Here is a 13,457-nt window from a genome sequence, read left to right as displayed (position 1 = left end):
AAGGCAGAATGGATGGGGAGGGTGAACTTACTGATGGTCGAGACAAGGCAGAATGGATGGGGAGGGTGAACTTACTGATGGTCGGGACAAGGCAGAATGGATGTGGAGGGTGAACTTACTGATGGTCGGGACAAGGCAGAATGTATGGGTAGGGAGGGTGAACTTACTGATGGTCGAGACAAGGCAGAATGGATGGGGAGGGTGAACTTACTGATGGTCGAGAAAAGGCAGAATGGATGGGGAGGGTGAACTTACTGATGGTCGGGACAAGGCAGAATGTATGGGTAGGGAGGGTGAACTTACTGATGGTCGAGACAAGGCAGAATGGATGGGGAGGGTGAACTTACTGATGGTCGAGACAAGGCAGAATGGATGGGGAGGGTGAACTTACTGATGGTCGGGACAAGGCAGAATGTATGGGTAGGGAGGGTGAACTTACTGATGGTCGAGACAAGGCAGAATGGATGGGGAGGGTGAACTTACTAATGGTCGGGACAAGGCAGAATGTATGGGTAGGGAGGGTGAACTTACTGATGGTCGGGACAAGGCAGAATGGATGGGGAGGGAGGGTTAACTTACTGATGGTGGGGACAAGGCAGAATGGATTTGGAGGGAGGGTGAACTTACTGAGGGTCGGGACAAGGCAGAATGGATGGGGAGGGGGGTGAACTTACTGACGGTCGAGACAAGACAGAATGGATGGGGAGGGGGGGTGAACTTACTGATGGTCGGGACAAGGCAGAATGGATGGGGAGGGAGGGTGAACTTACTGATGGTCGAGACAAGACAGAATGGATGGGGAGGGTGAACTTACTGATGGTCGGGACAAGGCAGAATGGATGGGTAGGGAGGGTGAACTTACTGATGGTCGAGACAAGGCAGAATGGATGGGGAGGGTGAACTTACTGATGGTCGAGAAAAGGCAGAATGGATGGGGAGGGTGAACTTACTGATGGTCGGGACAAGGCAGAATGTATGGGTAGGGAGGGTGAACTTACTGATGGTCGAGACAAGGCAGAATGGATGGGGAGGGTGAACTTACTGATGGTCGAGACAAGGCAGAATGGATGGGGAGGGATGAACTTACTGATGGTCGGGACAAGGCAGAATGTATGGGTAGGGAGGGTGAACTTACTGATGGTCGAGACAAGGCAGAATGGATGGGGAGGGTGAACTTACTGATGGTCGGGACAAGGCAGAATGTATGGGTAGGGAGGGTGAACTTACTGATGGTCGGGACAAGGCAGAATGGATGGGGAGGGAGGGTTAACTTACTGATGGTGGGGACAAGGCAGAATGGATTTGGAGGGAGGGTGAACTTACTGATGGTCGGGACAAGGCAGAATGGATGGGGAGGGGGGTGAACTTACTGACGGTCGAGACAAGACAGAATGGATGGGGAGGGGGGGGTGAACTTACTGATGGTCGGGACAAGGCAGAATGGATGGGGAGGGAGGGTGAACTTACTGATGGTCGAGACAAGACAGAATGGATGGGGTGGGTGAACTTACTGATGGTCGAAACAAGGCAGAATGGATGGGGAGGGTGAACTTACTGATGGTCGGGACAAGACAGAATGGATGGGGAGGTAGGGTGAACTTACTGATGGTCGGGACAAGGCAGAATGGATGGGGGAGGGTGAACTTACTGATGGTCGAGACAAGGCAGAATGGATGGGGAGGGAGGGTGAACTTACTGATGGTCGAGACAAGACAGAATGGATGGGGAGGGTGAACTTACTAATGGTCGGGACAAGGCAGAATGGATGGGGAGGGTTAACTTACTGATGGTCGAGACAAGGCAGAATGGATGGGGAGGGTTAACTTACTGATGGTCGAGACAAGGCAGAATGGATGGGGAGGGAGGGTGAACTTACTGATGGTCGGGACAAGGCAGAATGGATGGGGAGGGTGAACTTACAAATGGTCGGGACAAGGCAGAATGGATGGGGAGGGGGGGTGAACTTACTGATGGTCGAGACAAGGCAGAATGGATGGGGAGGGTGAACTTACTGTTGGTTGGGACAAGGCAGAATGGATGGGGAGGGAGGGTGAACTTACTGATGGTCGAGACAAGGCAGAATGGATGGAGAGGGTGAACTTACTGATGGTCTGGACAAGACAGAATGGATGGGGAGGGTGAACTTACTGATGGTCGGGACAAGGCAGAATGGATGGGGAGGGAGGGTGAACTTACTGATGGTCGAGACAAGGCAGAATGGATGGGGAGGGGAGGTGAACTTACTGATGGTCGAGACATGGCAGAATGGATGGGGAGGGTGGGTGAACTTACTGATGGTCGGGACAAGGCAGAATGGATGGGGAGGGAGGGTGAACTTACTGATGGTTGAGACAAGGCAGAATGGATGGGGAGGGAGGGTGAACTTACTGATGGTCGAGACAAGGCAGAATGGATGGGGAGGGAGGGTGAACTTACTGATGGTCGGGACAAGGCAGAATGGATGGGGAGGGGGGTGAACTTACTGATGGTCGGGACAAGGCAGAATGGATGTGGAGGGAGGGTGAACTTACTGATGGTCGAGACAAAGCAGAATGGATGGGAAGGGGGGTGAACTTACTGATGGTCGAGACAAGGCAGAATGGATGGGGAGGGAGGGTGAACTTACTGATGGTCGAGACAAGGCAGAATGGATGGGGAGGGAGGGTGAACTTACTGATGGTCGGGACAAGGCAGAATGGATGGGGAGGGAGGGTGAACTTACTGATGGTCGGGACAAGGCAGAATGGATGGGGAGGGTGGGTGAACTTACTGATGGTCGAGACAAGGCAGAATGGATGGGGAGGGTGATCTTACTGATGGTCGGGACAAGGCAGAATGGATGGGGCGGAAGGGTGAACTTACTGATGGTCGAGACAAGGCAAAATGGATGGGGAGGGTGAACTTACTGATGGTCGACACAAGACAGAATGGATGGGGAGGGAGGGTGAACTTACTGATGGTCGGGACAAGGCAGAATGGATGGGGAGGGTGAACTTACTGATGGTCGAGACAAGGCAGAATGGATGGGGAGGGAGGGTTAACTTACTGATGGTCGGGACAAGGCAGAATGGATGGGGAGGGTGAACTTACTGATGGTCGGGACAAGGCAGAATGGATGGGGAGGGTGAACTTACTGATGGTCGAGACAAGGCAGAATGGATGGGGAGGGGGGTGAACTTACTGATGGTCGGGACAAGGCAGAATGGATGGGGAGGGTGAACTTACTGATGGTCGGGACAAGGCAGAATGTATGGGTAGGGAGGGTGAACTTACTGATGGTCGAGACAAGGCAGAATGGATGGGGAGGGTGGGTGAACTTACTGATGGTCGGGACAAGACAGAATGGATGGGGAGGGGGTGAACTTACTGATGGTCGAGACAAGGCAGAATGGATGGGGAGGGTGGGTGAACTTACTGATGGTCGAGACAAGACAGAATGGATGGGGAGGGTGGGTGAACTTACTGATGGTCGGGACAAGACAGAATGGATGGGGAGGGTGAACTTACTGATGGTCGGGACAAGGCAGAATGGATGGGGAGGGTGAACTTACTGATGGTCGGGACAAGGCAGAATGGATGGGGAGGGTGGGTGAACTTACTGATGGTCGAGACAAGACAGAATGGATGGGGAGGGTGGGTGAACTTACTGATGGTCGAGACAAGGCAGAATGGATGGGGAGGGGGGTGAACTTACTGATGGTCGAGACAAGGCAGAATGGATGGGGTGGGTGAACTTACTGATGGTCGAGACAAGACAGAATGGATGGGGAGGGTGGGTGAACTTACTGATGGTCGAGACAAGGCAGAATGGATGGGGAGGGGGGTGAACTTACTGATGGTCGGGACAAGGCAGAATGGATAGCTTCCAGTAGGATATCCAGTAATTGTACCAGGGACTTGGTATTCTGTACCGGGTACAAGATGTCCGTATCTGTAATGAAAAGTAAATATTTCATAGGTCAATGACCTCCCTCTATCTCACAAAGCCATAGTGTTAGAATAAAAAAATGATGAATAAAGCACAGAATGTTCGTCAGATCCAGTTTCCACAATATGTCATGTGCTATTTATCCTCAAAAACATGTCAGTTTGATTGATGTGGTTCTTGTAATTACTGTTTTACTAGTCTTAACCGTTCTTTTTTTAACCACAGTCTGACACAACATGAGCCCTTTTCAACTTGGTGGAGGTGAGCTAAACTTGTACAGCTAGTATATCAATAACAACATTAATATACATTAACATACGGTTAAAATAGCTATATTAGGAGAGAGTAAATTACCTTTGAGATGAAAACATCCTTTCTGGAACTGTACCCAGGGGTTAGAGGTCACAGTGGGTGGGTAGTGTAGATCTTCTCGCTTCAAATACTGAAATACAAAAAAAAAACAATTGAAACATCTCCCTTAATGTACTGAAATATAAAAAAAATTAAAACAAATCTCCTAAAAAAACAAAACAAAATACCAGAACTAAAATTTTATCTTTACAACTTTATTTGCATATGGGGTAGTATTCTTTATTCTTTCCTATTAAAATGGTATTTCTGGGGTTAACACATATCAGGTATGGAACCATAGCTATTAGTCCTATAAATTTATTAAGTTTAGTCCTGGTACCGAGTTATAGACCCTGAGTCCTGGTACCGAGTTATACAGACTCTGAGTCCTGGTACTGAGTTATACACACTCCGAGTCCTGGTACCGAGTTATACACACTCCGAGTCCTGGTACCGAGTTATACACACTCCGAGTCCTGGTACCGAGTTATAGACTCCGAGTCCTGGTACAGAGTTATACACACTCTGAGTCCTGGTACCGAGTTATACACACTCCGAGTCCTAGGAACTCCACTGATAATTGAGTTCTGGTGAGCACTATGACAGGTAGGAAATAAATTATCTATGAAAACTAGTTTATCGAGGATAAGACATACATCCCTGGCTTTTAGGGTAGGGACCTGGTAATTTAACACTGGACCAATCTGTTTTTACCTGTCCAACTTTCTCCAGTTTGAATCCTGATTTACTGCTGTGGTCATCCATCAGATCAGATATTGATATATCATCCTCATCATGATTATCCTAAAATGTCAAACAGATTTCTGAACACTATCCTCATCATGATTATCCTAAAATGTCAAACAGACTTCTGAACACCATCCTCATTGATGGGATTGGATGAGTTAGTGTGCACTTTTTTTTTTGCAGACACATTAAAATTAAGATTTTATATAATGTTCTGCAAACGTTTTACTAGAAATAATTCAGGTTTTGTTCTTTTTTATTCCTGTTGTATAACATCTTTGTTAAGTTTTGTCTGGATATAGATATAAATTGTATACATCTTGTGTATCTTAAACAGTTTTGATAGAGTTCTCACCATTTCTTCTTTGATGGTACTTACTAACGTAAAATGGGCAAAATTGTCTCTCAGGAATTCTGCTACAAAGTTGATGTCATGTTGGGTCATCTGGGAAAACAAAGATACAATATTGCTACAGAGTTGCCAAATGTTCCCAACTAATGCTACAGAGAGACCAAATGTTCCCAACTAATGCTACAGAGAGACCATGTGTTCCCCACTAATGCTACAGAGAGACCAAGTGTTCCCCACTAATGCTACAGAGAGACCAAGTGTTCCCCACTAATACTACAGAGTGACCAAGTGTTCCCCACTAACGCTACAGAGAGACCAAGTGTTCCCCACTAATGCTACAGAGAGACCAAGTGTTCCCCACTAACGCTACAGAGAGACCAAGTGTTCCCCACTAATGCTACAGAGAGACCAAGTGTTCCCCACTAACGCTACAGAGAGACCAAGTGTTCCCCACTAACGCTACAGAGAGACCAAGTGTTCCCCACTAATGCTACAGAGAGACCAAGTGTTCTCCACTAATACTACAGAGAGACCAAGTGTTCCCCACTAATGCTACAGAGTGGCCAAGTGTTCCCCACTAACGCTACAGAGTGGCCAAGTGTTCCCCACTAACGCTACAGAGAGACCAAGTGTTCCCCACTAATGCTACAGAGAGACCAAGTGTTCCCCACTAACGCTACAGAGAGACCAAGTGTTCCCCACTAATGCTACAGAGAGACCAAGTGTTCCCCACTAATGCTACAGAGAGACAAGTGTTCCCCACTAATGTTACAGAGAGACCAAGTGTTCCCCACTAATTCTACAGAGAGACCAAGTGTTCCCCACTAATTCTACAGAGAGCCCAGGTGTCTCCTATTAATGCCAGGTCTACAGAGGAAGAGATGCATACCACCTGGCCAGGTCCATCAACAAGGAGATATCTACTACCCCATGGCCTTACTGTAGTGAACTAGGAAATAGATAGGTTGTATCAGATGTCATTTAGGATATTTAAGAGTTAAGTAGGTACGTTTTATTTAAAGACAAGTTTTATATGTGATGTACATGTGTTCAAAGTTACCTAGCATAGAAAGCCTATGTATACGCTATATTCAGCCAAATCTATTCGAGTTGCTTCCCTTAGATTAGTAGTTAATTAACCCGTTTTAGGTTTACACCCTTCATTCGTTGTCTATGTCAAATAACCAAACGGTAGCACCTGAAAGTCAGTCGTTATTATGTAGCACACGGTCCGTGGGACCAGTGGTCAGTGCCTAGGGCTATAAATAGAAATGACGTTATAGGGGTTAAGAGACACCCATATTTCGTGGTAAAGGTCAGGATTGGTCAATTGACCACATCTTCAATTTATACATATTAATTAACCCTTAGGGGATATATAAAGACTTGGGCGTTTTGCATAGGGAGTTCTCCAGTAGTTTTCAGACTAAATGGACCTGAGTGCCGTTCGGATGTAAATATGTAGCTTTAGATTTGTTTAAATGAGTGTGAACTGTTAAGTGTGAATGCGGCGGCGATAGTGTGGAAGATGGATGAAACGTCATAGGCTTAAATTGTACCTTCCAGAATTTCCTTTGGATTAATAAATATAAGTAACTTTATATCCTGTGTTGAATTATGTTTATCGCACCACAACCATGCCCAAAAAAACTTTCATGTCCCGTGTTTATGGAGAGCGGACGTTACATTACAGTGATAATACAATGTCAAATCTCATATGGTAAACATGATGTGGCCAAAGTTACTGCTTTTTAAAGGTCAGTAGGGCTGCAATGTAGTACCAATAGAAAAGTCTTGTCAGAGGAAACACATGCGTCAAATATCTATACTGTATCCTCTTTAGTTTTATGAAAACTTTAACCAAGCTGAACTACACTAACACTGACGCTGGGGTATAGCCATAGTTGCCCTCGACCTTGTCACGGTGAGGTGAAATGTGATTACCTTGCTTAGCTCAGCTGGGGGCTTTTCATTGGAAAGTCTCAGAATAACTGAAATGTGGAACAAATTATTCGATGAGCTACACACAGGTTAGAAGTAGAGAAACGTAAACATTCCTCCGCTTTAACTTTAACAGAATATACAAGTGAAAAGTGTAAACATTCATTCGCTCTAACTTTAACGGAGATATACATGTGAAAAGTGTAAACATTCATCCGCTCTAACTTTAACAGAATATACAAGTGAAAAGTGTAAACATTCATTCGCTCTAACTTTAACGGAGATATACATGTGAAAAGTGTAAACATTCCTCCGCTTTAACTTTAACAGAATATACAAGTGAAAAGTGTAAACATTCATCCGCTCTAACTTTAACGGAGATATACATGTGAAAAGTGTAAACATTCATCCGCTCTAACTTTTACGGAGATATATACATGTAAAAAGTGTAACCAAAACTACATACTAAACATTTTGATTTAAACAAAGTTTTGAATTTTAAATGTGACTGTTCAAAATATGTTTAAATTCTATTAACACCATAGTAACAATGTCAGACTAAAATATTTGCATCCTAAAACAATTACTGACAGAAGAATCAATCAACTGATAATTAATGGTCTGAACAAGGTCTGATCTAAGGAAGAGGTATCTAAAACAAGTGAACAGTTACATCTCTTAGTCCTGGTTAACAGTCCATGCAATCCTACACATGTCAAAAAAATTCAGAAAATCATTCCAATCTGCTAAAAAACTTTTTAGATGCTAAATCACACAGTTTAGTGAAGGTGTGCATATAATTTAATTTTGATTATTTTTGAAAGAGTTATCACTAATTCTTAAAATCCACAGAAATTTCATGTTTTACCCAAACAAAATCAGATAATTACTTGAACCAGTACCTCACCAGCACAGGTCTAGTATAGAGGCAAATTGTCATTGTGTGTTAATACACAAACCCTAAACCCTCACATTAAACGCTAGCCTTTAACCTTAAACTCCACATCACAGAACCCAAACTTACCTACATACAGCCATCTGAAGAAAGCTTTAAAATTCTTTATACTGTTGTCGATTACTCTGTAAAATAAGAAACACCAAATAATTCTTTAAATTATAATCTACTGATTGTAGCTTGCATTAGTTATTAGCTACATTTGACTGAAGTGACAAACCTGATACACTGTACCCTGGGTATATTAACTGATTTTTGCGGGTGTAAATATTTGCTATTTTGATTCCAAACTTGTATTTTTTTTAACTGCAATTTTAATTTTTTCAGACATGGATCTACTTTATTTAGGTAATCAACTATTTCAGGTTCAGTGTAACAGAATGAAACAAATTTCACCACAATCTGTTCCTGAATTAGAATGTGAAAATCTCGGTGCAGTTTCAATACCAATTGTTTTGTTATAAGATACCCAACACGATGGGAAAAAGCATTCTGGATGTTACCTAATAGCCTCCCCCCCCCTAAAAATGGTACCATTGACCTTGACCTCAACCGAACAACCCTGAAACTTGTCTGAGATAATATGGTCTTTTATCCCTGTGTGAAGCTGACAAAAATCCCTCGAGGAATACAGCCGCTGAAACACTGACAAGGTTTGGCTTTATGTACATGACCATCTTCGCTAGCCAAGGCTTCTGATTACGTTACACTCTATGAACCCTTGGCAGATATAGGCGTCAGTTCTGGCCCTCTAGCGGTGATTCGAAATTACCACCCTTCACGCATGAAATTTTCGACAAATCAAAACAAGCGTTACTGATTTACTTCATCGGTGATGTAATGTTCCCCCAAAGATTGTGATTTTTGTATTTAGGTAAAATGCCATGACATAGTCGGCAATGTAGCTCTGTACTGGGTGCCGCATTTTTTGTTTACTGCGAAACCAAGCCAGAATGTAAAACGCGATTTGATTGGGTGCCCTGGGATTCCAGGGCGCGACGGTTTGAACACGACTATATCCGCCAAGGGTTCGTGGAGTGTAATGTAATCAGAAGCCTTGGCTAGCGAAGATGGTACATGACAGACGGGTTATTAACTGTCGATGTCCCTCAAACACCGACAACAGAATCTATTTCAGTCTATGAATGGGTTATTAACTGTCGATGTCCCTCACACACCAACAACAGAATTTATTTCAGTCTATAAATGGATTATAAACTGTCGATGTCCCTCAAACACCAACAACAGAATCTATTTCAGTCTATAAATGGATTATAAACTGTCGATGTCCCTCAAACACCAACAACAGAATCTATTTCAGTCTATAAATGGATTATAAACTGTCGATGTCCCTCAAACACCAACAACAGAATCTATTTCAGTCTATAAATGGATTATTAACTGTCGATGTCTCTCACACACCAACAACAGAATCTATTTCAGTCTATGAATGGGTTATTAACTTCACACACCCTACACTAACTGACTGCCATATTAAAACCAGTAGGCCTACTGACTTCAGGGTTAGTATGAGAACTGTGCAGTTATGTCACCGCCTGCTCAACACAATATTATGACCCAGTTACACGTCCTATCAACACAACATTATATATTATGACCCAGTCACACATCCTATCAACACAACATGATATATTATGACCCAGTTACACATCCTATCAACACAACATGATATATTATGACCCAGTTACACGTCCTATCAACACAACATGATATATTATGATCCAGTTATACGTCCTATCAACACAACATGATATATTATGACCCAGTTACACGTCCTATCAACACAACATGATATATTATGACCCAGTTACACGTCCTATCAACACAACATGATATATTATGACCCAGTTACACATCCTATCAACACAACATGATATATTATGACCCAGTTACACATCCTATCAACACAACATGATATATTATGACACAGTTACACGTCCTATCAACACAACATGATATATTATGACACAGTTACACATCCTATCAACACAACATGATATATTATGACACAGTTACACATCCTATCAACACAACATTATATATTATGACAGTTACACGTCCTATCAACACAACATGATATATTATGACCCAGTTACACGTCCTATCAACACAACATGATATATTATGACACAGTTACACATCCTATCAACACAACATGATATATTATGACCCAGTTACACGTCCTATCAACACAACATGATATATTATGACACAGTTACACATCCTATCAACACAACATAATATATTATGACCCAGTTACACATCCTATCAACACAACATGATATATTATGACAGTTACACATCCTATCAACACAACATGATATATTATGACCCAGTTACACATCCTATCAACACAACATGATATATTATGACACAGTTACACGTCCTATCAACACAACATGATATATTATGACAGTTACATGTCCTATCAACACAACATGATATATTATGACCCAGTTACACATCCTATCAACACAACATTATATATTATGACCCAGTTACATGTCCTATCAACACAACATGATATACTATGACCCAGTTACACATCCTATCAACACAACATGATATATTATGACACAGTTACACATCCTATCAACACAACATGATATATTATGACCCAGTTACACGTCCTATCAACACAACATGATATATTATGACACAGTTATACGTCCTATCAACACAATATGATATATTATGACACAGTTACACGTCCTATCAACACAACATGATATATTATGATCCAGTTACACGTCCTATCAACACAACATGATATATTATGACACAGTTACACATCCTATCAACACAACATGATATATTATGACAGTTACACGTCCTATCAACACAACATGATATATTATGACACAGTTACACGTCCTATCAACACAACATGATATATTATGACCCAGTTACACATCCTATTAACACAACATGATATATTATGACCCAGTTACACATCCTATCAACAAAACATTATATATTATGACCCAGTTACACGTCCTATCAACACAACATGATATATTATGACCCAGTTACACATCCTATCAACACAACATGATATATTATGACCCAGTTACACATCCTATCAACACAACATGATATATTATGACACAGTTACACATCCTATCAACACAACATGATATATTATGACCCAGTTACACATCCTATCAACACAACATAATATATTATGACCCAGTTACACATCCTATCAACACAACATGATATATTATGACCCAGTTACACATCCTATCAACACAACATAATATATTATGACACAGTTACACATCCTATCAACACAACATGATATATTATGACACAGTTACACATCCTATCAACACAACATGATATATTATGACACAGTTACACATCCTATCAACACAACATGATATATTATGACCCAGTTACACATCCTATCAACACAACATAATATATTATGACCCAGTTACACATCCTATCAACACAACATGATATATTATGACCCAGTTACACATCCTATCAACACAACATTATATAGTATGACAGTTACACATCCTATCAACACAACATGATATATTATGACCCAGTTACACATCCTATCAACACAACATGGTATATTATGACCCAGTTACACATCCTATTAACACAACATGATATATTATGACCCAGTTACACATCCTATCAACACAACATGATATATTATGACCCAGTTACACGTCCTATCAACACAACATGATATATTATGACCCAGTTACACATCCTATCAACACAACATGATATATTATGACCCAGTTACACGTCCTATCAACACAACATGATATATTATGACCCAGTTACATGTCCTATCAACACAACATGATATACTATGACCCAGTTACACATCCTATCAACACAACATGATATATTATGACCTAGTTACACGTCCTATCAACACAACATGATATATTATGACACAGTTACACGTCCTATCAACACAACATGATATATTATGACAGTTACACGTCCTATCAACACAACATGATATATTATGACACAGTTACACGTCCTATCAACACAACATGATATATTATGACCCAGTTACACATCCTATTAACACAACATGATATATTATGACCCAGTTACACATCCTATCAACAAAACATTATATATTATGACCCAGTTACACGTCCTATCAACACAACATGATATATTATGACCCAGTTACACATCCTATCAACACAACATGATATATTATGACCCAGTTACACATCCTATCAACACAACATGATATATTATGACACAGTTACACATCCTATCAACACAACATGATATATTATGACCCAGTTACACATCCTATCAACACAACATAATATATTATGACCCAGTTACACATCCTATCAACACAACATGATATATTATGACCCAGTTACACATCCTATCAACACAACATTATATAGTATGACAGTTACACATCCTATCAACACAACATGATATATTATGACCCAGTTACACATCCTATCAACACAACATGGTATATTATGACCCAGTTACACATCCTATTAACACAACATGATATATTATGACCCAGTTACACATCCTATCAACACAACATGATATATTATGACCCAGTTACACGTCCTATCAACACAACATGATATATTATGACCCAGTTACACATCCTATCAACACAACATGATATATTATGACCCAGTTACACATCCTATCAACACAACATGATATATTATGACCCAGTTACACGTCCTATCAACACAACATGATATATTATGACCCAGTTACACATCCTATCAACACAACATGATATATTATGACCTAGTTACACGTCCTATCAACACAACATGATATATTATGACCTAGTTACACGTCCTATCAACACAACATGATATATTATGACCTAGTTACACGTCCTATCAACACAACATGATATATTATGACCCAGTTACACATCCTATCAACACAACATGATATATTATGACCCAGTTACACGTCCTATCAACACAACATGATATATTATGACCCAGTTACATGTCCTATCAACACAACATGATATACTATGACCCAGTTACACATCCTATCAACACAACATGATATATTATGACCTAGTTACACGTCCTATCAATACAACATGATATATTATGACAGTTACACGTCCTATCAACACAACATGATATATTATGACCCAGTTACACGTC

At 41.3% G+C, this 13,457-nt stretch overlaps 1 protein-coding gene across 2 annotated transcripts in view; it reads right to left on the bottom strand.

Moving 5' to 3' along the window:
• Window positions 1–13,457, bottom strand: part of LOC117340064 (anaphase-promoting complex subunit 4-like) — a 126,517-nt gene that overhangs the window by 85,688 nt on the left and 27,372 nt on the right. For both annotated transcript variants that reach the window (XM_033901833.1, XM_033901832.1), the window contains exons 15-20: window positions 8,344–8,399; window positions 7,323–7,369; window positions 5,406–5,471; window positions 4,994–5,083; window positions 4,283–4,370; window positions 3,834–3,931 (exon numbers count right to left, since the gene is read on the bottom strand). In XM_033901833.1, the coding sequence (XP_033757724.1) occupies window positions 3,834–3,931; window positions 4,283–4,370; window positions 4,994–5,083; window positions 5,406–5,471; window positions 7,323–7,369; window positions 8,344–8,399 (445 nt within the window). The remainder of the gene's footprint in view (window positions 1–3,833; window positions 3,932–4,282; window positions 4,371–4,993; window positions 5,084–5,405; window positions 5,472–7,322; window positions 7,370–8,343; window positions 8,400–13,457) is intronic.

The sequence above is a fragment of the Pecten maximus genome, chromosome 12 (assembly GCF_902652985.1).
Source record: "Pecten maximus chromosome 12, xPecMax1.1, whole genome shotgun sequence".
Classification (NCBI taxonomy): domain Eukaryota; kingdom Metazoa; phylum Mollusca; class Bivalvia; order Pectinida; family Pectinidae; genus Pecten; species Pecten maximus.
The sequence above is the reverse complement of the archived record's forward strand: the minus strand, read 5'-3'. Positions and strand labels throughout refer to the sequence as shown.